General features: G+C 35.6%; 5 protein-coding genes and 1 pseudogene across 6 annotated transcripts; 3 read left to right on the plus strand and 3 right to left on the minus strand.

The window, feature by feature from the left end:
- Positions 1 to 1393: 1393 nt before the first annotated feature.
- Positions 1394 to 3424, minus strand: LOC104758752 (inactive GDSL esterase/lipase-like protein 23). The gene is made up of 4 exons (XM_087494165.1): positions 3117 to 3424; positions 2649 to 2767; positions 2014 to 2473; positions 1394 to 1921 (listed from the first exon to the last, which is right to left on the minus strand). The coding sequence occupies exons 1-4, from the start codon at positions 3373 to 3375 to the stop codon at positions 1641 to 1643; spliced, it is 1119 nt and encodes a 372-aa protein (XP_087350291.1). The 5' UTR covers positions 3376 to 3424; the 3' UTR covers positions 1394 to 1640.
- An 11157-nt stretch (positions 3425 to 14581) lies between these two features.
- On the plus strand, positions 14582 to 17235 carry LOC104758754 (inactive GDSL esterase/lipase-like protein 25). The gene is made up of 5 exons (XM_010481684.3): positions 14582 to 14965; positions 15079 to 15194; positions 16058 to 16258; positions 16347 to 16599; positions 16682 to 17235. The coding sequence occupies exons 1-5, from the start codon at positions 14728 to 14730 to the stop codon at positions 17056 to 17058; spliced, it is 1185 nt and encodes a 394-aa protein (XP_010479986.1). The 5' UTR covers positions 14582 to 14727; the 3' UTR covers positions 17059 to 17235.
- Positions 16015 to 18187, minus strand: LOC104758753 (17.4 kDa class III heat shock protein). Its single transcript, XM_010481682.3, has 3 exons — positions 17802 to 18187; positions 17432 to 17701; positions 16015 to 16951 (listed from the first exon to the last, which is right to left on the minus strand). The coding sequence occupies exons 1-2, from the start codon at positions 18012 to 18014 to the stop codon at positions 17432 to 17434; spliced, it is 483 nt and encodes a 160-aa protein (XP_010479984.1). The 5' UTR covers positions 18015 to 18187; the 3' UTR covers positions 16015 to 16951.
- Positions 18188 to 19465: 1278 nt separating this feature from the next.
- LOC104758755 (trihelix transcription factor ASIL1 pseudogene) lies at positions 19466 to 21103 on the plus strand (annotated as a pseudogene). The gene has a single exon (XR_015586055.1). The product of XR_015586055.1 is annotated as a trihelix transcription factor ASIL1 pseudogene (transcript).
- Positions 21104 to 21337: 234 nt separating this feature from the next.
- On the plus strand, positions 21338 to 22367 carry LOC147924906 (dormancy-associated protein homolog 4-like). Its single transcript, XM_087494166.1, has 3 exons — positions 21338 to 21692; positions 22046 to 22139; positions 22214 to 22367. The coding sequence occupies exons 1-3, from the start codon at positions 21428 to 21430 to the stop codon at positions 22239 to 22241; spliced, it is 387 nt and encodes a 128-aa protein (XP_087350292.1). The 5' UTR covers positions 21338 to 21427; the 3' UTR covers positions 22242 to 22367.
- Positions 22368 to 22585: 218 nt separating this feature from the next.
- On the minus strand, positions 22586 to 25994 carry LOC104758756 (oligouridylate-binding protein 1A). The gene is made up of 12 exons (XM_010481686.3): positions 25555 to 25994; positions 25161 to 25222; positions 24957 to 25059; positions 24781 to 24857; positions 24628 to 24689; positions 24435 to 24522; positions 24199 to 24274; positions 24077 to 24107; positions 23662 to 23781; positions 23480 to 23565; positions 23210 to 23386; positions 22586 to 23103 (listed from the first exon to the last, which is right to left on the minus strand). Exons 1-12 carry the CDS (start codon positions 25663 to 25665, stop codon positions 22837 to 22839), a joined length of 1260 nt encoding a protein of 419 aa, XP_010479988.2. The 5' UTR covers positions 25666 to 25994; the 3' UTR covers positions 22586 to 22836.
- Positions 25995 to 26362: the final 368 nt, after the last annotated feature.

Raw genomic sequence — 26362 nt, forward strand, 5'->3', positions numbered from 1 at the left:
TTTTTGACAAAAAAAATTTTTGCGGGAAAATTTTTTCGAAAAACTTTTGGCGGGAAAATATGTCGGAAATTTTTTGACGGGAAACTTTTGTTTTTCTTTTTATGAATAAAATAATTTTCATCTAAGGGTAAAATGGTCATTAAAAATTAAAAGAGGGCAAAAATAAAAATAGCCAGAAAAGAGGGTATTTTTGAAAAAGAGTATATCAAAAGAGGCATTTTTAATAAATTCTCTTTAATTTAAACTAATTCTAAGTTTAAAAATGCAATGAGAAAAATGATAAAAGTGGTAAATAAATGATTTTTTTTGTGAAATGTAATTTACTTTTAATAAGTAAATAGTTTATGAAAATAATAATCAAATATTTTTTCGGATTTAATAGTTGATTAGACCTTTCATTTTTTAAAAACTAATAGAAAAAAATATTGGCTCATAATATTTCAATGGCATATATGTAAATAATAATGAGTATTAATGGTATTTATTAAAAAAAGTAGAGGAGCTCTGTGAACACAACACTTCAGTTTTTTTGTGAAAGGGATTCTCTATTAATATATAGGGGACTTGAACAGATTTCTTCTGTTTTCTGTTAATCTAATTAATTAGAAAACATTTTCTAGATTTTCTATGTAATTTTATTTCTCTCTTTCTCTAGCTCTCGTTTCTGTAAATTGATCTTTTAAGTTTTTTCACATAGATTAAAAAAACATTTAATCAAAAAAAAGTCAATAATTTATTCCATAAAACTACACCTCATGCCAAAAACTACTTTTAATTCTATACTAGTATTATATTATTATTATTTCAAAGTAATACACTAAAAAAGATGTCTTAATTAGAGTCTAAATAATAATCCTTTTAAAACAAGACAAAACAAAAACTCAGAAAATCAATTTATAGAAAACAGTGGGAGTAGTTATTTAGTGATGAATTTAAATTTCAAAAAGCGTTATTGAATATTATTGGTTTAGGAATACAGAAATTGTAAACCACAAAAACAATGATTTATAATTATTTTTTCTTCTATTTTCTTAATATGTGTGAAAATTCTAAAAATGAATTAAATTAGGAACAAAGTGAGCATCAAACTAATAAAATCTTGACTATATATTAGGGTAGATCAATAGCTTAATGAACTCTAGCTAGAATCAATTCCATTATGTGGTAAGAGTTGCAAAGATCAAATCTTTTTTTTTTTGGTAAGAAGATCAAATCTTTTAGTACTTCCTCTGTTTCACATAAATTATTGTTCTAGATATTCTTATTTGTTTCACAAATAGTATCATTGGACATTTCCAATATATCTTTTGAAGTTTTTTAAATTTATCTTTAACTCAAAAGTTTTTTTCATTGAATCTAAATTTACTAGTTACTTATTAAATATGAGCACATGTAGAATTCAATTTTTTTTTTTAATTTACATGAAATGTATCAAAATAACATTTTTTGTGAAACGGAAAAAATATTATATATGGAGGAAAATTCATTAGAGAAAACAGGAAACAACGTTGCAAACCGTTAAACATCAAGATTCCGATGTTTGATACGGAACTCATTATCCTTGTAGGAATCTGATTGATTTATAGAGAGACTTAGTAAAATTTATAACCGCAGCTAGACAACGAGCTACAGTTGCTGGCTTAGAAAGTGGCTGACGTTGTAGGCATCCAAGACTCACGCATCGGTTCATCAGCTGGGTAAACCACAAGCTCACGGACGTTCATCGGTTGGATAACATTTGGATCGGCTCCAAAGAGTAGATTACCAAACATTTCTTGTGCCTTCTCGGTGTTGTGACGTCCGTCGAAAAATAGGTAAGACCGTTGGTACTCGCATAGCTTCGAGTGCACGTTAGGTAAACCGCAACCGTATGCATTGTGTGTCCCAATTCCGCAGCACGATGAGTTCGTAACGAAAAACCCTAAGAGTAACAAATTGAAAGGTTTCGTATATTAGTTTCCACATGGTACCAGAGTTTATAAATTTGAAAACCATCGTAATTAATCAACTCACGGAAGTTCTGGTTCCTCTGCGTCCTACGAAGAATCACATTGTAAAAATCGAAGACGGTGAATTGGAAACCAGGAGATGCTTTGGCCATTTCGTTCAACATCGGTCCAATTTTTTCGTTGTGTTGCTTAGCCAAATCGTTGAGTTTTTCATAGCATTGATCCATCCCGGTATTGTAATCTTGTCTGACGATAGGTAAGCAACCCAATGGAGCTAGGGTTTGGATCACGAACTTACTCGCTCCTGATGAATACAACAAGCTAATATCGTTCTTTAACTTGTTGGTCACGGAAATGACAAAAGCTTGTTGAGCAGATGCATCAGCGTTAGGGTTGTTCTTGGTGAAATTCAAGTAATCGTTTGCACCAATGTAAATTATAAACACTGACTTCTTGATGAAGTCATCATTCCAGTTTGCTGCTTTCATATCAGCGAATTTTCTCACTTGTTGATTCAGAGTCAACTAAAGACACAAAAAAAAAAAAAACAATATATATTTATAGATAATTGCAACAAAAAAAAAAAAAAAAAAAGTTCAGTGTCTCTATGTAAAGTACAACACTTAAAGTCCTTTGAGTTAGGTGTTGATTGTTGAATATTACAGATATACTTGATTGTAAGAAAGTAAGTTGACTTACAGATTCCACCGGAGCTCCGAGAAGAGTAGCATCGGCGACGGCAAAACTAGCTCCACGTGAGACATTCACGTTCGGTTTAAGCGCCGCCGGGATCTCGATTGGAATCCCCATGAATCTTGCTATATTAAAAGTAGTTTGCTTTTAATTACATCTCCGAGTGTCAATACCAAAAATATGATGGTTCTATAAAAAAGAAAAAAGAAAAAAAAAAATCATTTCCATGTAACTGGTTGCATAGATTACCGAAACTATGCACTAATCTTCCTTTTTTTCTTAAACGCATGCATATTTATAACATTTTCAAGGTTATTATTAAGTACAACACTGAACACTCTGTGATTTGTAACTATATAAACGTTTTAAATGATAAAAACATCATTTTTACATGTTTCATGTTTTGGAGATTAGTGTAGAATTCGATCAAAAATATCTTTCGGTTATATATAAGTAACAAAAAAAAGGTCGTACCAACGAAGTCCGGAGCGATGAAACCGTCAGAGAATTTGCCGTTGGGATCATCTCGGGATTTTCCATACGGCCAGAAACCTTGAGCGACGTTAGCTTGGGTGAGAGTCTGTTTGTTTCCTGCGTCGAAGTTGGAGTCACCGAAGGTGAACAAGGCCACCGCCGGAATATTCTGTCCGGAGACGGTGATCGGGTTGTGGAAGAGTGTCAATACTAAAAATACCCCGAGAACACTGACTAAAGTACAATGGGTTGCCATCATTTACACAGACCAATGAGAGTGAAGATTGCTGCTTTAAGTGTATTTTAGCTCCTAGATCGTACTCGTATATTTATATTGCAATATACAATTTGACAATTAAAATTAATTGTTTATGTAACAATGATAACGTAGCGCTAGGATTTTTAAAAATAATATACTCCCTCCGTTTCAATATATAAGATGTTTTAACCTCTTTTCTTTGTTTCAAAATATAAGATGTCTTGTAACTTTCCATGCAAATTTTAATATATATTTAATAATTTGTAATCATTACTTATGCAGTCTTCTTTATTATTGGTTGAATCTTTTTTAATTTAAATATATATGATACTTTTTAAAAGAAAAGTAAATTATCTTAATATGTGTGCTTTACCTTAAGCATCCTATATTTTGAAACGGAGGGAGTACTATTAATGCACTAGCTAGTAGGCTAGTAGCCTAGTACCATAGCGATAGTTAGGTGTTCAAAGTTTAGCTTAGCGATAGTTGGGTAGTCATATCCATATTCAAAATATAGCTTAACCATTGTTGGGTGTTCAGAGTTTAGCGCATGCCCGTATAGCTGTGGTCCAATAACTAATAGCTGCTTAAATCTGGGAATGTGCTACAACATTTCTTTAGGGTTCGAACGTCTCTGTAAACAAAAATCATAACGGGAAATTTGGACTTGAAAGGACTTAAAACCAAGTAGTTTACTAAGTGAATCAGTAGCATGTAATCTGGTTAATTATTCTTTGGCATTAGTCGGAGACCATTTCAAATTCGGAATAGATAATATAGTAGTCATTTGGAAAGAAGTCCACTTTATATATAGCACTTTAATGTATTTTTACTAGAACTAACAGAATCAGCCATTAGAGTTTATAAAAAAAAATGGAGACTACGAAATTTTATCGAAATTAGTTTTTTGATCATTTTTAGTGTTATTCTAAAATTTGTAATGCTATGAACTTATAATACAAATATACAATTTGATAATATGGTTGATTTGTCTCGATTTCAATAACACTTTGGTCTACTTGTATTTTGGTTTTGCATTAGGTTGAATATCAGAAATTAAACATAAAACAACTAAAAAGAAATAGAATTGTTATCAGATTTTTTTTTAATTGGGCCAGTTTTTAACTAAATTCTGTAGAAGAAAAGATTTACTAGAAATTTTTTTTTTTGAAAAACCTCCATCAATATATTAATGATTAACGACTATTTGATAAAAATTCATAATAATCACGTCTAATACAAAAGAATCTGTATACTCAATACTGATACTTGTTTCCTTTTTTTTTTTATCATCTGTTGGATTATATTAATAAGACTTCTGAAACATTACATAGTTATAGGATTAGTTATCTTTCCTACCCGATTTACAATTCTACCATTAGTGCCTATGTAAAATTAGGCCTATACTCAAAAAACCCAAGAATTGTAACTCAAAAGCAGATACAGAGGACTACACTATCTCATCAGCAAAGACCGAATTTAACCAAAAGGGATGACCTTCTGCAACATAAGATTGCATCCGGCAATCTAACGTGACGCTTTCTGCTATGAGTTTAGCTCTTCTGTTTGCTGATGCTCTTTCCAGGGTCAATCTCCAATCCTGAAACATACTTAAAACTCTCCACAATTCTTCAGCTTGATAGAGAAAGGAGGGCCAAGCATTGGGTCTGAGAACTGCCCCTACTATTTCAGTATCTTCGATAGCAAAAATTATATGGTTCAGATGATGACTGTTTATGCTTTGGATCGCCCACCGCACACATACCAGTTTTGCCTCCTCCTTTGATGTTATCTTTGCAAAAGCTCTTCTGCTGTGAAGGAGAGTGATGCCTTTTTCATCTCTTAGAACCCATGCAACCCCCCCCCCCCCCCCCCTACAAGCAAATTCCTTTTGGACCAAGAAGATTCCACGTTGCACTTTAACCATCCGTGAGCTGGAGGGGACCATTTTCCTCCCTCATCTGTTATTCTTGGGGAGTTGGTTGTGACGTGCTCCCTACTCTGCGTAGCTATATTGCCCTCGTTTTGGATTGTTTGGACGAGAAACCATTCCTCTACATCCTGTCTCATTTTGCAAACTGATTCAAGAGGGTTAAAGGTTTTACCTTCAAAAAAGTAAAGGTTTCGGTTTTTCCAGATTCTCCAAATAATCCATGGAAAACTTTTCCTTAACTCCCGAGGCCATCTTATATTATCTTTGTTGATGAGGAAATGATGGATGATAGAGTAAACAGATCCCTCTTCAAACCCCTCTGCTGGCATTGGATAATCTGATAACCCAAATTTGCCTTGACAAAGTGCAATTAAACAAGGCATGCTCTATGGACTCACCTTCCAGCCCACACACTTGACATCTACTGTCCACTTTCAGCCCTCGATGTGATAAGAGATCCGCTACTGGTATGGCACCGCTGAGCATTTTCCATAAAAACACTTTGATCTTTGGATCTGTGGTAAGTTTCCAAACCTGTTCCTTAAGCGAATTTATGGATGGCTGGATCGCAGCTTCGTGTATGAGGGATCTGTCATTAGTATCTACTGCCAACCAATACTCAGATTTTACTGAGAAATCTCCGCTTTTATTGAACTTCCATACCCAAAAATCTTCCAGAGAAACCACTGGCTTTGCTGCTTTGATTTTTGTCACATCATCATGGAAGAAGAGTTCCGTGAGCTTGTCAATATCCCAGTCTCGAAGTTGGTGATCTATCAGATCCTGAACTCTTAAGTCTGGGTTTATGATTCGTTTTTTATCCAGAGAGCCCTAGGCCCTTCCACTTCATCTTCCACCCATCTATCTATCCAGACTCTTAAGGAAGCCCCATTTCCTACTCTTTTCTTCAAACCTTTTTTCAGAAGGTCTCGGCCATGTAAAATACTTCTCCATCCAAATGATGGTCTCTGTCCTAAACAGGCTTCTAAGAAGTGACTGTCAGGGTAATATCTGCTCTTCATCACCTGCGAGAATAAGCAGTCTGGGAATTGTAGAAGCCTCCAAGCCTGTTTAGCTAGAAGCGCCTGGTTGAACAGTTGAATGTCTCTGAATCCTAGACCACCGTGTGATTTTGGCAAGCACATCTTTTCCCAGCTTTGCCAATGGATTTTCCGATTATGTTCAAAGGAATTCCACCAGTAATGTGTCATTGCACTTGAAAAGTTTGAGCATGTGGTCTTTGGTAGCCTGAAGCAAGACATGGCGAAGACTGGCATAGCCATTGCTACGGATTTCAACATAATTTCTTTACCTCCTTGTGACAGGGATCGAGTATACCAGCTTGAGAGTTTTGACTTCATTCTGTCCTTGATATACCCTAGCATTTCTACTTTTGATCCACTAAAGCATTCTGGGAGTCCTAGATAAGATCTTGCGCCACCTTCGTTTTGTATTCCCAAAATGCGTTTTATATCTGATTTCTGCGGATCTGGGACCTTTGCTCCAAAGGTAAGAGAAGATTTGTTGAAATTAACTCTTTGACCTGTTGCTTCTCCATAGACTTTTAAGATGTCTTGTAAAACCTTGCTTTCTTCTTCATTTGCCTTGCAGATGAAAAGACTATCGTCCGCGAATAGCAGATGATTGATTGTGGGACCTTTTTCCTTGAAATGTATGCCATTGATCAAACCTCTTAACTGAGCTGACTTTAAGAGGTGTGATAAGCCTTCAGTGCATAAGACGAAGAGGAAGGGAGAGAGGGGGTCTCCCTGTCTAAGACCTCTCTGCGGTGTTACCATACCGTAAGGTTGATCATTACTCAGCACCGAGTATGTTACTGAAGTGACATAGAACATGATCCAGCTTATCCATCTTTCGTGGAACCCTAGAGCCCTTAGAAGAGATCTCAGGTAGCTCCACTCTACTCTATCAAACGCCTTGGACATATCTGACTTTACAACCATGTACTCTGCAGAGATTGCTGGATGAACATTTAGACTATGCACCAACTCGTGTGCTACTAATATGTTATCTGATATTAGTCTATTTGAAACAAAGGCTGATTGAGAAACAGACACCAGTTTTGACAGGAAGGACTGGAGTCTTTTCACCATTACCTTAGATATTATCTTGTACAGCACGGAGCACAGGCTTATTGGTCGAAGGTTGGCCATCTCTGTTGGATGAGGGATTTTCGGGATCAAGCAGAGATGTGTGTAGTTCCACTCTGTTGGAAAAACCCCTTCTTCAAAAAACTTTTTAACCTCTAAGGTCACCTGTGGCCCTACTGTTTTCCAGTAATGGTGAAAGAACAGGCTTGACATTCCATCTGCACCGGGAGCCTTTGATGGGTTTCTCGCAAAAGCCGCATTCTTTATCTCCTCCTCCGATACTGGTTCCAGTAACCTCTTGTTCATTTCTTGTGTGACTTTTGGCTGAAATCCTCTGAACCAATCATCAAAGCCGGATGGGTTGGACGAGGTGAATAGATTCTGGAAATATGCACAAGCTACCTCCCCTTTTGCCGCCTCAGATTTTTGAAAATTCCCATTTATGTCTATCAGCTTTTCTATCATTTTCTTTGATCTGTTTCCTTTCACAGAGGCATGGAAGAATTTTGAGTTTCTGTCTCCACATAGCATCCATTTCTCTCTACTCCTCTGGTTCCAATATTTTTCTTCATCTCGGTAAGCTCTAGCCAGTTCTTTTTTGAAAAAAAGGACCTGACCTCTGATGGGAAATCTGTCTGATTGCTCCTTCTCCAGAGCCTCTTCAATCTGCTGAATCCTTTCCTTAGCATTTGTTACGTTTTTCTTCTTCAATGAGCTAAGGGCTTTCCGGCATAGTCTTAACTTATCAGCAGATGTTGTCCCCCTGTTTGGATTGGTAGAATTCCAGGCTCTAGATACTGCTTCTTCTACCTCTGGCTTAAAGAGAAAATTCTTATCAAAGCGGAACTGTCCCCGGTATGCTTCTTGGGAAGAGAGGAGTTTCATTATAATTGGTCTGTGATCTGAGCCTCTGAAGTCCAAGAAGGCTTGATTAGAGGCGGGGAATTGCTTGAACCATTCTTTGTTCCCAAAAACCCTGTCTAACCTGCTCTGAATCCACAAGTCATATCTTCTTCCTGCCCAAGTGAAACGGTTACCTTGACCTGAGAGTTCCTCCATCTCGCATACATTTAGCATATCCGAGAAAGGCTTGAAACAAGAGTCAGATCTTCGAGGTTCTTCAAGCTTTTCTGAATTGTTGAGGATGTCATTGAAATCTCCTAACATCCACCAGCTTTCTCTCCTACTTACACTGATTCTACTGATTCTTTCCCAAACTACTTTCCTTTTTTTAAAATCCGCATCGCCATATACACAGGACACAAAGAAAGTAGTCTCCCCAAACTGCACTTGAAGATCTAATAGATTCTTATCCGCAAACTTTACATCAATATGTACACTGCTCTTCCAAAAAACTGCTAAACCTCCACATTTCCCCACTGGATCCACCGTAGAAACCCTACTGTACCCCAACCATTCTTGTAAATCCACTAAAGTGTCCCGATCATTCATGGTTTCCATCAAGAACAACATCTCAGGGAAATGTTTTTTACGCAATTCCCTAAGACGGGGAATTGCCAAGTCTTGAGACCGTCCCACTCCTTGGCAATTCCAGCTCAGTATGCTCATTGGACGTTAGGCAATCCCCCCTTTGGGATCACCTCATTTGGATTAAGCTTTGTTATTTTTGCAGTGCTTGTTCCCTCTTCATCTGCTTTTCTCTTTTCCATCCTTCCAACCACTAGCCCTGAGTTTAAAACTTGAATAACGCCTTCTGTTGGGGGTATGAACGGTTTTGGCTTTTTGTTGCTCTTTGTAGGCCTTTTCCTTGACATCCCCTTTATTGAACTAAACCCGGACTAGCTTCAGAGAAACCGGCCCTAAAAACCGTTGGTTTACTCTGAAAGGTTTTGTGTAATCCCATAAAGTCTCCATGTGCTTCCCTAGACTGTTGCTTAGTGAAGTCCACTAGCCAAGACCGGTCTTCAGATGTCGCAGGTTTTGTAGGCATTGAGTTTAGACACAGCCTTGTAGACGGCCCTTCTTGCGAGGGATCAGTATCTCCTTCATAATTAAATACCAATCCTTTCTCTTTGTTGATGTCGAGTTGGACTATCGGAGGAGGTTCTAATCTCAAGATGGATTTTTGTGCCATAGGATCCTTCTCAACCTCGCCCACCGTTTTCTTCACTCTCTCGATCTTAATGGCTTGATCCTCTCCATTTGCTGCCAGCAGATATTGTCAAATTCCTTATAAGACTTCAGGAGCGATTTTTGGTTTACCCGTAAGAGTATCGATTCCACCTGATCCTCTTTTATCACACCAAAAAGGGGATCATTTTCTGCCAAAGCCTTTGGTTTCTTTGGTTTCTCCACCTTTTTACCCAATCTTCTTGTTGTAGCTTCATACTGAGCTCGTTTTAAGATGATTGAACAGACTTCTTTCTCGTGAGTTAACCTTTGACACTCATAATAACGCTTTTGCACTCGTTCATACTAGAACCTTATTGTTGTCGAGCCTCCCTTGTGATTTATCACCTTTGATCTTTGCAGAGGTCTTGAAACATCAAAGAGAATTTTAACTCTGACAAATTCCTGTAATTGAGGCCGGTCCGGATCGAAAGCCACCTCGAGCACTTGCCCAATCAGTTCTCCCATTGAGGTTATTGCCAGAATAGTGAAGTAGTTTATGGGAAGATTTCATATCTGAACCCATAGAAGTATGAATTGGAGATAGTTAGCCGGCGGTTGCTCATACCATCTATCCACCGCGATGGACCAGTCATTGAAGATATGGGCTCCCTTTTCCAAAACATCCCTTAAATCATGCTCAGATTTGAATATGAACTGGAACTTTTCTCTTGAGAGAGCTATGCCGATCTGAAACATCCCTTGTTTCCAAAAACAATATTTTGTTACCCGTCTGAAAATCGTACACTTTTAGAGGTTAGACCAAGGTTAAAATTGTAAAATATGTCAAGTGGAATGTCTTTTGTTTTTTCTTTAATTTACTAGTGACGTTTTGCCATCAAGTGTTTATAAACTAATAGAGTTTCATTTTGCCATCAAGTGTTTTAAATAAAATTATAAACTAATAGAGTTGAATGTATCAGAAGCAAAAATAATGAAATAATGCTTAGTTTTGAATCATTGAAACAAAAAAAAAACGTGCTTGACGTAAAAATAGAGTTTTTTTATGTTAAGCGTGCCTTATTTGTGACTCATCTATATATATCATTGAATCTTGTTCTACTTTCATATGAAATTTAATATATATATATATATATATATATATATATATATCTCTCGATATATACATTATATGCATAAGGACAATTTATATAAATACCATTAATAGATATTTTTTCGAAATACTATAAAATTAAAACTAAAATTTCAAAATTTTCAATTGACAAAGAAAGAAAACTTAAAACCAAACACTAGACTCTACCTTTCAAACCTATATCCTAAATATAAATAGTTAACCAAACCTATATCCTTAATATAAATAGTTAACCCAAATCCAAAAGAAAAATATACAAACAAATTAAACCCTTAAAATTAATTTTTGCATTTGTGGTTTTTGAAATCAAAACTTTTTGATGGTATTTTTGAAACATCAAATTAATAATAATAGTATTTTTGGCAACAAAACTTAAAAGTGTGGTATTTTAATAATTTCTCTATGTATAATTAGTTTTTTTTAACAAATTTCTATAATTTCACTTTTTTAATATCGACCATTCCGACTATTTTATTCATGAGTATTAGTAACTTATTAGTTATACTTATCAACCATATATATACAATTATACAAAAAAAAATGCAAAAAGAAAAAGGTAAATGATGACTCATGTAAGTTATGAATCAATAACCTCTTAAAAGTATGGATAATTCTCGTAAATACCACTAAAATAATTTTCTTAAAATAAAAATACTATTTTTAGTTTTATTTTTAAAAATACCATTAGAATCTATTTTCCAAATACCACAAAACTAAAACTTAAATTTCAACATTAGTAACTAAAATTTAAACACCAAACCCTATAACCTACAGCTATCCTAAATTTTAAATAGTCAACAAAGACCTAAAATATTAAATTGAACACCCTTAAAAATCAATTTACAGATTTCTATTTTTTGAAAAAATAAAAAAAATTATAATATTTTTGAAAAAAATAAATTAATAACAAAGATTTTTTTAAAAAAGTTAAATTGTGGTATAAATTCCTCAAACTTGTATTATTAATCTTTGGTATTAATAACAAAGATTTTTTTAAAATAAATTCCTCTAAAAGGATTCTCAAATTCTATCACTTTGTTCTAATGGAGTGTGCAATATTGTGCCCCCAAACTTGTCTAATTTGAGCACAGAGCCGGTCATCGGACACGCGTAGGTTCTTATTCTCAGGTTCTCACATAACCCATAAAAAAAAAGCAGTGTTGAGCATATCATTATTATTTTAATTCTCAACAAACTAAGAAGAACCCATTACAAATTCCAAGATCCCGTGCGTGATCTAGATTCTAGAGATAGAAAATAGTTAGCCCAAGAACTAAACAACATACAGATAGATCATAGATCGCACTAGCAACGACGACAACGTCATCGAACCAAAAAATATGGAAAATAAAGAGCTTATATAGATATATATATATATATATATATATATATATATATATTTCTATTGACACCCTTTAAATAATAATCGAACTTAAAAAAATAAAAATTTTGAGAAAATTGTCACATAACTCTTTATTGCTATGACTGAATCACTTGAACGTTGAAACTAACTCCACTTAGCTTCTACCTAACTCTTTTCGATAGACAAACCACTTAATATATATAGATATGAATGAATTAGACTTTTTGTTGAGTACTATTAGTTTATAGATTATGTTTTTTATTTGTAAAATTTTTTTAAAAGAAAAGTAGATTTTAGTGTTTTAAATAAAACAAATTAAAAGTGCTTGCCACTTAAAGCCTTTTAAAGATATCTATATTTACAAAGTTTAATTTTAAATGGTAATATGCTTGATTGATTTTTTTTTAATGTATATTTTATCTATCTTATACAATATCCAACCCTACTCTAAATATCCCTATAAACTCTATTATAGAGTAAAAATATCTTCAACACCACTCTATATATGTCTAACTCTAAATTAAAGATCTCTATTTTTCTTCTATATATGAAATCTCTGTTTTTAATATACATCCAAATATTAGAAATCTCTATTTTAAATTTGGAAAACATAAAACAGTTTTTTATATCAAATCTGCATAGAGAACATAAAATAATATTTTTGTAAAATAAAAGTAAGTAAACAAAACAGAATGAGTATATAATTAATCCAGATAATAGTATGACATACTAGTTTCTAAGGGAGAAACCCCAAAATCACGGGTCAAGCTGCGACAACAGAAAGCGTAATCAAATTAGTTTTGCATTTTTGATAAATTATTAGTTAGAAGATAAGAGTTGTATAGTCATGAAGAACAACATGTCAGTTAAGAGGAAACTGCTATGTGATTCACATTTTTTTAGTTCTCAACTACCACCACCAAGTCCGCCAGGACCACCACCACCGGTCCATGCATGTATCCACATTTTTCGATTACTATTAAAAGTAAAAAATTAGACAATCTAGGAAAAACATGTACCCCGTCTTTTGAAGTTAACTGAAGTCTATTGATCTAGCTATTCTTCAAAAGACTGGAAAAGCCAATCTCCGCATTCATTTTTCTTTATTTAATGTGTAGCTGACAAAAGAAAAAAGCTGTACAATAAGACTATAAGATAAGTAGGAATTATTTATCAGCCGAACCATAGATAAAGTTACAATATTGTATCAAGGGTTGGCAAAAAAATTGGATCCGGAAATTATCTAACCCAATCTTTTTATCTTATTGGATCATATGTAGTTTTATGCATGAATATCGGGTTAGTAAAATTTGAAAGTAAACATGAGATAAATGGTTATTCAAGATGAACAATACTTAGTCGGACAATGCATGACGAATTATAGTATAAGTTATCATATATATATATATATATATATATATATATATATATATATATTACGTTGGTTAGCAAATATAGATCAGTTTCATTCCATATTAGACTATACAGTTCCATTTGCCGATTTTAAATGCGTTTTTATAAAAAGAAAAGAAAAAAAACAGTATCATGGTTCTTATGATTTTTGGGAGGGCGAAAAGAGTGTGGATAAAAATGAAAAAAACAAAAAAAATTCATTTGACTATTAAGTATTAATATGTCAAATGAAAAATATGTCGCCATAAAACCGTAACATATAGGAAGGAAAGAGTGTAGATTCAGTTCTAGAACCGAAAAAAAATGATTGGAGGCCAAGTGGCCAACTTATTTATTTGGTAAGTTTATAAGGTTTTGGAATGGGGTTGAAGCTCAAGGGGAAGCGGATGCAGTTGAAAAGATTAGTCCTAATTTAAGTTTTTTCCTTGTAAGAGACAAACAAATATATGTATAAGATACATCATTACATTGCTTCAACGTAAGTCTATAGTTTATGTTTATATCATGCATGTTGGTGTCCATTTTACATGTTGAATCGGCACGCTAGTGTGAGGCATGCGAATGATTTACTTTTTGTTAGTGTAACGTCTATTTTACATGTCACGACTCATGGAAGATTGTTTGTCAACAACTGATTACAACTCATCATTTCTTTTCCAATGTTATCTAATCCAAGTTGGCAAGATCGAACTATATATCGATCGGATTGGGTTGTTTTAGTCGTAAAATATTTAGAGATCAGTTACGAAATTGCCTTTGATGGATATATATTGCGACAGGTGTGCACTGGTACGGCTCGTTAACTCGAGACAAAACGTCGTTTCGGTCGAAGAACATATGTATACTTTTCAAGCTTGAAGTTGATGATACTGTACTTAACTTAATACGAGTGCATTTAATACTCGACTAGCTTGTTTCCGCGAACGATTCTAGTGTGAAGGTTTAATTAACGATCGTGAAACCACTTGACACAAAGAGAGTATATATAGATTATAGTATTTGATCGAAACAAGTACTACCACAACACACTCTTCTAAATAAAACAATGATTTTTACATATGCTCACAACATGTAAGTGGATGTAAAATGAAGTTATCATCATTAAAATGGTGTAATAATTTGTTTTCTTGTCGACTAAATAGTAAAATAATGCCACCACCAAAGGGCTAACGTAGAAGACATTCATAGTAGTAAATTTAAAAAAGTTAAAAACGTTGATCACGTGGCTTCTACGTTCATTCCTTCATTGTTCGTGGTTTCTAACTAAGTAACCAACGTCGAAGCTCTCTCTCTCTTTCCGATCCTTCAAATGACGAATCTCAAGTCTCACTTCTTCGCTACTTTACTACCTCTTCTTCTTCTACTTCACTTCCCCACCGTCTCCTTTGCTCAGACGCTCTTCGTGTTCGGTGATAGCCTTTACGACCCCGGAAACAAACAGTTTCTCTCTCAGAAAAGAGTTGACGCAAGCTTTCCTCCTTATGGAGTCACCGTTGGACAAGCCACGGGACGGTGGTCCGATGGTTCTATCGTTCCCGATTATCTTGGTAATTATACTGATCACTTCAAGAATCAAACATGTTCAGAGTTGACGCAAGCTTTCCTACTATGGTTTTATTTCATTTTATTCATTTGATATTTCCATTTTTGTGATTCGCAGCTGATTTCATGGGAATTCCTCATATCTCTCCGATTCTCCAAACCACGGCGGATTTTTCTCACGGAGCTAACTTCGCCGTCGCTGACGCCACCGTTCTCGGCTCTCCTCCGGAGACGGTCAGTTTTATTTTTCTTCTTTAGATTAAATTGTTAAGAACACCCTTATTGGTTTAGAATACCTAATTGTTAATATTTGATAACCTTTCATCCAGTGCCGTGCCCAGATTTATCGGGGCTTAAGGCGAATTTACTTTGGAAGTCATTTTAATATATATATATTTTTTAAAAAATAATATTAAAACTCAAAATTATAATAAAATAAACATTAAAAACTTAAAATTATATAAATTTTTCAAAAAAAAAAAATCTAAAAAACTAAAACATAATCGCTCTTTCTTCTATTTCAATAAATTCTTTCACCAATTTTTTATAATCTTTCTTGCTTATGTTTCACGACTTACTCGATTCATTCACAATTTAGGGTATTATATTCTTTTTTGGGTTGTTTAGGAAATAATAAAACTCCCAAAACCATAATGATACACCATATTTTTCAGAATTGAGGATTCAAAAATACAAAAAAAAACTATATATTTTTGAGTCCCGAAGCAAATACCTTTTTACTTACCCATAGGCACGCCCTGCTTTCATCTCTTCTCTCTAATGTTCTTTTTTTCTTTTAATTATTTTAATGGGAGAGTATCTAACTTAGATACTCCTATGGAAATGGCCTAATTTAATCCAGTTCATCAATTTTTGGATATATATCTTCTTGATATTTTAATATTTTGTGACTTTGGAATCAAGTTTGTAGTCAAGTCAAATCTTGGATTGGGTGCAAACAAAAATCAATGTTACATTTAGAAAGAAGTGCAAAAGTATAATAATTGGTGTGAAGCTTTTGGTTCCTGATGGGTGAAATTTAATTAGGACAACGTTTAAAGGAACATTAGGTTTAATCTTTGAATGTTTTTGAACAGATGACTCTGTCACAACAAGTGAGTAAATTCTCGGAAAATAAGAACAAATGGACAAATCAAACATGTTCTGTAGCTATCTACTTGTTCTACATTGGCTCTGATGATTACTTGAACTATGCTAAGAATAATCCAAGTCCCTCAGATGATGAGAAACAAGCTTTTGTGGACCAAGTCATCACTACCATAGAATCACAAATTAAGGTTAAAACTCTCAGCAGCTACATCTCTTTGATGATCTGTTTTTTTCTTCCCCTATACATTTGTTTTCATCTGTTGATTTTTTTTACAGGTTGTTTATGGCGCTGGAGGGAGGAAATTTGCGTTGCAGAACTTGCCACCGTTGGGTTGCTTACCGTCCGTGAAACAAGCAAGCGGAGATGTTCAAGAATGCGTGCAACTGCCTTCTGAAATGGCAGCCTTGCATAACAAGAAACTGTTGCAGCTCATGGTTAAACTCTCACGAGAACTGAATGGTTTCCAGTACTCGTTTTACGACTTCTTCAGCTCGATCCAAAACAGAGTTATCAAGTCTAAGACTTACAGTAAGTCTTTTACAACAATGTATGTATCCGTCAATCATCATCGATCACCATGACCTTGACATTTATATTGTGTTCGATGCAGCATTCGAGACAGGGATCGCTGCTTGTTGTGGAACTGGATCTCTCAATGGAACGGGTTGCTCGGTCGACAGTGTATGCACCAAGCCTGAAGAGTACATCTTCTTTGACGGTAAGCATTTGACGCAAGAAGCGAACCTTCATGTCGGGCATTTGATGTGGGGAGCAGATCCGGAAGTGATTGGACCGAACAATCTCAGGGAGCTTATGGTCCTTCCTCTGGACATCACAGCCATCTTAGCTGATATACAAGAAGCTATGGCTGCCATGAGACCTAAACAAAGAAAAATTGAGAGTCTTTATGATATCAAGAAGATGGAATCAGAGATGGAGAATCACTGGCTTTACCATGTTAACGAAGCTAGCTCCTTCATGATATAAAGATTGTGGTTACAATACATCAGAAAAGTAAAACAGAAAACATACTAAAAACCAGAAAAGCCAGAAGAGTATAAGAGCTACTAAAAACTAAAACATCTCTTTTTCTTTTTGTGTTTGGTAACAAAAGTATCGGGCTTTGACTCATAATAAACTAATGATAATACTCACATCACAACAGTCATCTGTTCTTAATTAACAGGAACTAGACAAGGAAACTGAAACATCCGCTTTACAAAGGAACAAGAATCCTTACAGATCAGAAAACATGAGACAGAACAGGGGATCCCGACAGAACAGAATCCTTACAGATCTAAGGAACAACAAACTAGACAAGACACAAACAAAAAAACACGAAGAAGGAAGGAAACCATACTCAAGAAACAGCGATTTGGACAGTCTTAGGCTTAGGCGGCTGAGGCGGTAACTTATTAACGGTGACAGTCAAAACCCCATCTTGATATTTAGCCGTAACGGCAGACACGTCAGCATCTTCCGGTAAGCGGAACTTCTTAACAAGATTCTGAGCAAGTCTCCTCTCAAGTCTAATGTACTTAGAACCTTCTTCACTCTCGTCACCACCATCATCTCTCTTCCTCTTCCCATTACTCTTTATCACTAATGTCCTCTCTTCCTCCACAGTCACCTATCCAAACCAGCACAATAAACCCCAAAATCATATCAGTAACAATTAACAAACCCTAATTTTCATAGAATTTGGGATTTATAAATAAATAAATAAATACCTGGATATCGGATTTTGAGATTCCGGGGATGTCGAGATAAAATATGTACTTTTTAGAAGATTCCAAAATGTCGATTGGGATGTTGTTACTTCCTCCTCCTCCTCCAACTCGAGACTCGTTACTATTACCGTCGCCGGAACGAGAGATCGGGAGAATCAGCTTCTCGATCGTCTCCGGAAAGCCGAACAAGTGGTTTATCGCAACAGCACTCATTTTCTTTTTCTTTCTCCGATTCTGAAAACTAAAAGTATTAAACTTTACTAACTGAATCGTCTTCGTGTTCTCTCGATTTGTTGTGTTTTGAAAAATTTAGCTCCATTGTTATTATTATATCGAGGACACAAGAACGTTCCAGAGGTTTAATTCTAGAAGGAACTAGTGATCTTGAGCTGTTTCCAAAAAGCTTCCACGCCATTATCAAATCTCTTTTTCTTATTGGGCCTTTACAGTTATATTGGGCCTTTAGTCCACTTGAGTTTATTTGTGTCATTGTTCTATTCCGGTTTTGAGTTTTGAGCCGGCCTTTTATTTCGTGGAAAGAGTGATTTTATTTATGAATTCAAAAAGTATTGGAATCTTCTAAAGAATACGTATTTTATCTACCTAATCAAACTATACATGAATGAAGATTGTAATTTGTAAATATAATATTATTTGTTTATTCATTTTGTTTATAAAAAAAAAGACTACAATATCTGTTAAAATAAGAGACCCATTTACTCTCAAAGAAATATATATTTTCTTTCAAAAAAATAACTAGTTTAAAACTGCATAAAAACATAAACTTTTTTATAAAAATAATTATTATTCATTTTTAGTATATATTATAACTTTCTTAAATTATATCTTTGGATCAGCTTCTCCTTCTGATTCTCGGCAGTATAAATCATGACGACCCGTACTACCATATCTCTAACATGAGCAACCATAATCAAATGGGTGACCTCTGACGTGAAGGATAAGAAAGACAATTAACAATGTGACTTTTTTACCAATTTAACACTATTCATCAAAAGTTTAAAGTGAGATCCTCCAAGAAATTACATGATGTTTGTACCTTCATGATAATAACGTCCACCATGAAGAATTTTTTACGTTGGAGAAAAGGGATAGAGTTAACCTAGAGTGCAAATGTTGCACAATTTAAAAGGTTAAAATTTGAAACTATTTTTTACTATTTGAATTCAATTGAAGAAGTTAAAAAAATTATTCAACTTAAAATGTTGAAAAGATGAGCAAGTTATAACGAAAAAATACTTCAAATTGTTCATTCATATTTTTAAAAATGAATAATATATTCAACTCTATTTTGGATGCAAATTATATTATATGGTTGAAGAGGTCGAAGAGATTAACTTTCACCATTTGGGTTAACGAGATTGAAAATATTATTCTATTTATTCAATTTAAAGTTGAAAAATGAACAAATTAAAAAGAAAAAGTGTTCAATTTGTTCATCCACATTTCTAGAGGTAAATAGGTTACAATTTATTCAACTTTATATTTTCAATTTATTCAATTTTTGCAATTAACCATTCGTTTAATATTAGTCAGATTGAACAAATTTTATAATCTGTTGGCTGTGAGGGTGTGTATATTCAATATTCCCTAATAAAAATGGCAAAAGCATAAATACCTTATAGGCAGGCAATAATGTTAATTTACCATTAAAACCAAATCGAATATTCACGGTTTCGGATATGGCTTTCACGTTATATTTAAAAAGAAAGAGAGTTGAAGGGTGTTTTCGTCATTAACATAACCATCGGGTCAATAACGGAGATTTCACCTATCCGGTGACCTTATCCCCTCGCCGGTGAACGAATCTCAGATCCAAATTCTTTAGGCGAAACAAATCCACAGATCCTCTGAAAAATTCAAGCAAAATCAATGGAGGAAGACGACGAGATACAGTCGATTCATTCTCCGGGAGATTCTTCCCTTTCACCACAAGCTCCTCCCTCTCCGCCGATTTTACCGACAAACGACGTTACGGTCGCCGTTGTGAAGAAACCGACGGCTGCTTCTGTCTCTTCTCAGTCTCCCTCGAGGAACGCTTTAGCGTTAGTGGTTCATACTCCTGCTGTAACCGGTGGTGGTGGTGGTGTTAGCGGTAACAGAAACGGACGAGGAGGAAGCGGTGGTGGCGGCGGCGGAAGAGATGACTGTTGGAGCGAAGAAGCTACAAAGGTTCTAATCGACGCCTGGGGAGATCGGTTCTCTGAGCCAGGTAAAGGAACGTTAAAGCAACAACATTGGAAAGAAGTAGCTGAGATTGTGAACAAGTCTCGTCAATGCAAATACCCTAAAACTGATATACAGTGTAAGAACAGGATTGATACTGTCAAGAAGAAGTATAAGCAAGAAAAGGCTAAGATTGCTTCTGGTGATGGACCTAGTAAATGGGTCTTCTTCAAGAAGCTAGAGAGTTTGATTGGTGGTTCTATTACTACCAGAGCTTCAGAGAAGGCTCCTATGGGAGGAGGTGGTCTTGTGAATAGCCGTTCGCATCTGTTTAAACGGCAAGCTAAAGGGACGCAGGTTATGGGAGGAGGAGGGGATTTGAAGAGAGGTTCTGATTCGATGCGTTGGCATTTTAGGAAACGAAGTGCTTCTGAGACTGAGTCTGAGTCTGAGTCTGATCCTGAACCTGAGGCTTCACCTGATTCTGCTGAGAGTTTGCCACCACCGCCTCAACCTGTTTCGTATCAGCTGCCAAAGAGGTTGAAGGTGGATAAGAGTGAAGGAGGGAGTGGAGTTGGAGATGTGGCGAGGGCGATACTTGGATTCACGGAGGCTTATGAGAAAGCTGAGACTGCTAAGCTTAAGCTTATGGTGGAGTTGGAAAAGGAGAGGATGAAGTTTGCGAAAGAGATGGAGTTGCAGAGAATGCAGTTCTTGAAAACTCAGTTGGAGATAACACAGAGCAATCAAGAAGAGGAAAAGAGGAGCAGGCAGCAAGGAGGAGATAGAAGGATCGTTGATGATGATGATGATGATGATGATGATGATGATAATGAGGATGATGATCATCGCAGTGTCAAGAATAACGGCAATGTAAGTAGCTGACAAACAATTGAAACACAAAATGTTCCTATTGATATTTGCTATGATAAAAAGCTGTCTAGATTGCTGGATTATTTAGGATTTCATGTTGTTGTTCTTGTTGTTGTTGCTGCCTTGTGGGGATGTGTAAATGTAGTTAAGTTATTATGACTCTGATCATCGTCGTCATGTTGTTGTTATCGTTGTTGTTGTTATCCGTCTTGGCTGAAATATGGGCAAAAACCTTTGAACTTGAATGTCTTAGAGAATCAGAAACAAAACTCACGAGTAGTCTCTCTTTGATTCTTAAAAGGATTGAGACTCTTCTTAGTATTGATTGATTAGAGACTATTGATTGATTAGTCAGCATCTTTATCCTTAAATTAAAGTCTTCTTAATTAAGACAAAGCTTATAATTAACCTCACTAAAAATATTCAATGCTTTTTCTTTCTCGTTCTTTTCCTCTATAAAAACCATTTTCATGGCAGAAGAAAAAAAAAGAAGATAGAGACAGTAAAATAAAAACCGGAATTAATTCAAAAAATATATATTATATATTTTGGATAAATTTGTTGATCGGATGGGGTTCCTACACAAGCTGTGGGATGAAACGGTGGCCGGACCGACGCCGGACAATGGTCTCGGTAAATTGAGAAAGCACAATTCATCATCATCCACCGTCCGATCTTCTCGTCCTTCTCTCTCGAACGATCAAGTCACCAGAAGCATAATGGTGACCAAGGGGAATAACAATGTCCTTGGCCTTCGTAAATTGAAAACGGATTCGAATCGTGTTCCCGGTTCTCCCACCGGGTCATGTAGCATCCCGGGGACGCCTTTAACTCGTACTTATTTCTCTCCTCTTTCCTCTTAATCAAAACTACAATGCAATTAAAGATTTTCCGCGGGTAAAATGTTTAGAAGTTCTAGTTAATGAAAAGGTTTAGCAAATGTTTCTTCGTATGCATTGGAGTTTATGTTACATGATTGTGTTGATTGGAGTATGTGAATAGCACTAAATTTTAATTAAAGAATAGAATAATGATTGGGTTTTTCGGAGTATCTTTCATATAAGTATGAATGAACGTTAATTGTTAGAAAATGAATGGTATTCTATGTACAAAATTAACGTTATAGTATTTTAAAAAGATGAGAATTATGTAGTACTCACGTTTGGGTAAACACACATATTATGCAGCTGGGACACCATGCGATGATTTGGGACCATTCACTGCCGGTAAAATCCCTTCCTCTGGCGAAGACGATGCCGCAAGTCTCACCACTTATGATTGGTTTGTTATTTTCTCAGTAAAAAAAGAACTCATTTACGTTTTTATTGCATTGATATAATCTCTTGTCTATGCAGGATTGTGATAAACGCGTTGGACCGCTGAACAAAGCCGAGAGAGAAAAATCTTACGAGGTTTTTGTGTAAATAACATATAAGTCACCTATGCATGTAAATTATGTAAATATTTACTGATACGGTCAGTATTCAATTGATGTCTCTTGAAACAAAACTCTACACTTCTGTTACAACGATTATTCGAACTCTTTCAAATATTCTAACAGATACTAAAGTGATGTTTTCATCTGTATTTATGCTTCAGACACTTAAGTATAAATGAAACTAGAGAACTTTTGTAACTGTATAAATAACCGACAAATGTGGTTTCATTCAAATCTACCCATTACAGAACCACAATACATCATGTACTACACCTCAAACAACATAAAATCCCCAAAACTAAATCCCTTTTATTTGATGTCATCTTATTGCTTGCTTACAATCCAAGTAAGACCCATAAGTTACAAACTGAGCATCAAGCTCTCCATACATAAATAAAAACCAAATGCTTTAATAAGAGACACATACATAAAAACTCTTGAACCAGGTCTAGAAAAAAAGCAAGAAAAACTTAAAATTAAGAAGAAAGGAAGAAAGAGAAAGAAAAAAAAAAGTATCACAAGAGCTAGGACCAGAGTTTATTACTGATAGTACATGAGCTGCTGATGTGCCGTAGCTACATTCTGAAAGCCACCATCGTACATAGCTGCACTTGCTCCAGCTACATTGACTCCAAGACCTCCTTGCCTTAGAGAATGTTGAGCCTGAGGATGCATCTTAGCTATAGCCAGTTGTCTCTCATAGGCTAAGAGGTCCATTGCAGATAGAGTAGGGACTGAGACCGGGGCTGGTGGGGGGAGTGGGTTTGAGGCTGTGCCTGATGGAGTTGGTTTGCTTCCCCACGAACACTGCAATTAATCACAGAAACAAGGAATGGGTTCTAACACTTCTCCAAAGAAAGTCAGAATGATGAAACAACAGTTGGATCTAGGTAATCATAGCTAAAGTTAGTACCTTTATCTGTCTGCTAAAGAGGAAAGGCTGAGCGTTGCCCATCTGAATAGCAAGAGCAGCCTCGTCATGAGTGTTATATCTCACAAAACCAAACCCTTTGTCCCGCTGGACACGGACCTCTTCAATCACTCCAGCGCCAAGTGCATAAAATAGACGGTGTAGATCAAGCTGAGTTACCTGCAAGATTGACAACTATCACAAGGTGCCCAAAAAAAAAAGCTAGTGCTGTCTCTGTGTTATATAGAGCAATTCGTTAAGTTGATAACTTACTTCTGGAGAGAGGTTTCCTACATAAACAGTTGTATATTGAGGATTGTTTTCAGGGGCATCTTCATTTGCGAGCTCTCTACCATCCTCTGCACAATCAAATGTTATATCAATGTAATTTTCAAAAAAATCAATTTCAAGGGAGAGTGTGAAAATTTTATTAGTTGCAGTCATCAAAAGCAAACCTGAAGAGCCGTTTGTAAGTTCCACAACACTTTTACCATCAAAGCTATGTTTGTCTTCGCCAAAAGTAGCACCTTTTGTCGCCCAGTTGCATCTGATCTGTCTACTACTTAACCACTTACCTGAGAGGAAGTAAAACAAACCAAGGTTGTAGTACTGACAAAAGAAAGCGCTAGGAATTCAGATAGTAACTCAATTCTAGAGGCAAAGCATGATTGGCACAAGCAACAAGTAACTTCAATAGTTGTTCACCAAAGAAGCTACAAAACAGCACACATAATTCCTGACTAAGTTTCACCTTTCCAGCCACAATATTACACAGCAAAATGCATCATAAAATATCATCATGGAGAAACCAAAGTTCAAAAAGGAACCATAAAGCTATAAGACCACAAGCTGCTAGATGATAATTCTTACCATTCATCTCATTTATGGCAGTTTGAGCATCCTGCAAAATACATATAACATTCAAAAGTCAATGAAAATTCCATGAATGGAGCTAAAAACAACAGTCACCAATGATTTAAAGAGTACAAAACCTGCTGATTCCGGAAGGAAACAAACCCAAAGCCCCTTGAGCGTCCAGTTTTCTGGTCCCACATTACTCTTGCATCCCTACATAAGAATAATGATGGAGTATTTAAACGAACAAGCTTCAATAAAGAAATCTTGTAACACGATAGTGATATACAGGTACAACTAAGTTGTGTAACTAAATTTTTTTTTTTGTAACCAACTAGTAACTGAAATCAGAACAACATGCACACGAACTTACGAGCAGCTATTAAAGGCAGCAAAGCTATCAAACAATGCTGCATCAGTAACCTCTGGACTGAGATCTCCAACAAAAATGTTGAAATGACCTGCATTTCATGGAAACAAAACCATTCAACATCACAGTCTCACTCAAAGATAAAGCGAACAAATTGCAAATCATTGATTATCAATCCGTGCTAAACCTAACTTACTTGATGTATCTTCCCTCTGACCAGTTGCATACGCCCAATTAACTTTCATAGGCTGTCCAAATCTGCGAAAATCCAGTATTACAATCGAAGGGAACATACAAATAGATGGAAGAAAAAGAGCATAGACTAACCAGTAAAGTGCCAGATACTTACATATGCCTTCCGTTAAGAGTCATTATAGCCATAGCAGCAAATCTACGATCGAAGTAGTGAACAAATCCATATGATGACTGCCAAGTGTGGAAACATTCATGTCTAGAAGTTAGCTCCAGTAAGTAGTTTTAGCATTGGAAAAACAAAAAAAGCAAGGGCAGTTTTAAAAACTCAACCTTATCCTTTCTGATGAGTTTACAGCTTTCAATAGGACCAGCGCCTGCAAAAATCTCTTGAAGAAGAGCCTCCGTGACCTGCGTGTGAATGTTGCCAGCATACCTGCAATTCCAGAGAACGAAGGTTGAAACTCAGCATTTCACAAAAAAACTGTTGGTTCCAATATCACAAAAAAAAAAGGCAAAAGAAATGAAAACACTCACACACTACGGCAAGTACTGGGATCAAAACCAGGAGGAAGGTTTCCACTTGGCAAAGGCTCCATCTGCAATAATAGCATAACCAAACAGTTAGAAATGATTACAGAACAAGTAGCTCAAAATCACACTTTTCTACCATTGCCAGTAAAAACTGAACACAAGAAACACAAATCAGCAGAATAAACCGAATTAAACCTTAGCCCACAAATCAAAAGCTCAAAACTTTACAATGATAACTAGCCACATAGATTCATAAGACAGAGGTTAAAGAACTCAGTGATTTAAATACCCACGAATCGGAATTACAAAACAAACCCTAATCAACGAATGAGGCAAAAAAAAACAAAAAAAAGCAAAAGACAAAACCAAAACAGATCAAGGAATTGAAAAAAAGAACCTGAGGAGGAGGCATAACACCAGGATGATAAAGAGAAGGATGTTGTTGTTGCATCATAGCTTGCTGAATCATAGCTTGTTGTTGCTGCAGCTTCAACCTTTGATTCTGCATTTTTCTTGTCTTTTTTTTTTTTTTTTGTGTGCGCCTTCTTCTTTCTCACTGCGATAGATAAAAAAAAATATCTGTTTTGTTTCCCCGAGAAGAAAAAGTTGTGATTTTTTTTTTCCCTTAAGCTAGGGTTCAAAATCGAGTAAAGAAGAAGATGAAAGAAAAGAAAAAAAAGAAAAAAAAAAAAAGAGAAAAAAAAAAAAGGAAAATAAATCAAAGAAGAAAGAGAAGATAATCGCACGCACTCTCTCTTTCTCTCTCTCTCTCTATCTCTATCTCTAAAGGGAGTAAAGAAAGGCCGTACGAAAACAAGTGACCATTTATAGGAGTCTGACGATTTCTTCGAGAGATAAGAGTCATTTACTAATCTCACGCGGCTGTGAATATTCGTTTTCGTAACTGACCCAATCACCGCCAATGTTGCTAACGGCCCAGCTCAAGGCCCAAACTCACACAGTGAAGTGACAGAGTAGTATAGTGTGTTAATGTCTCTGAGTTTACTAGTTTTTGACGGCCCAGCCCACAGTCCCAAACTGACTAAGTTTTGCCTAAACTAGTCGTACTAAACTACTAACTGTTTTATCTTCTTACAAAAGCTCACCTATTCGTTTATCCTTTATGAGTTTATGTTTTTTTGTTCTTTTTTGCATGTCGGCACGGCTGGAGATATGCTTTTAAGTTTTTAACGTTTATTGTAATC

The sequence above is a fragment of the Camelina sativa genome, chromosome 17 (assembly GCF_030686135.1).
Source record: "Camelina sativa cultivar CO46 ecotype springtype chromosome 17, ASM3068613v1".
Lineage (NCBI taxonomy): Eukaryota > Viridiplantae > Streptophyta > Magnoliopsida > Brassicales > Brassicaceae > Camelina > Camelina sativa.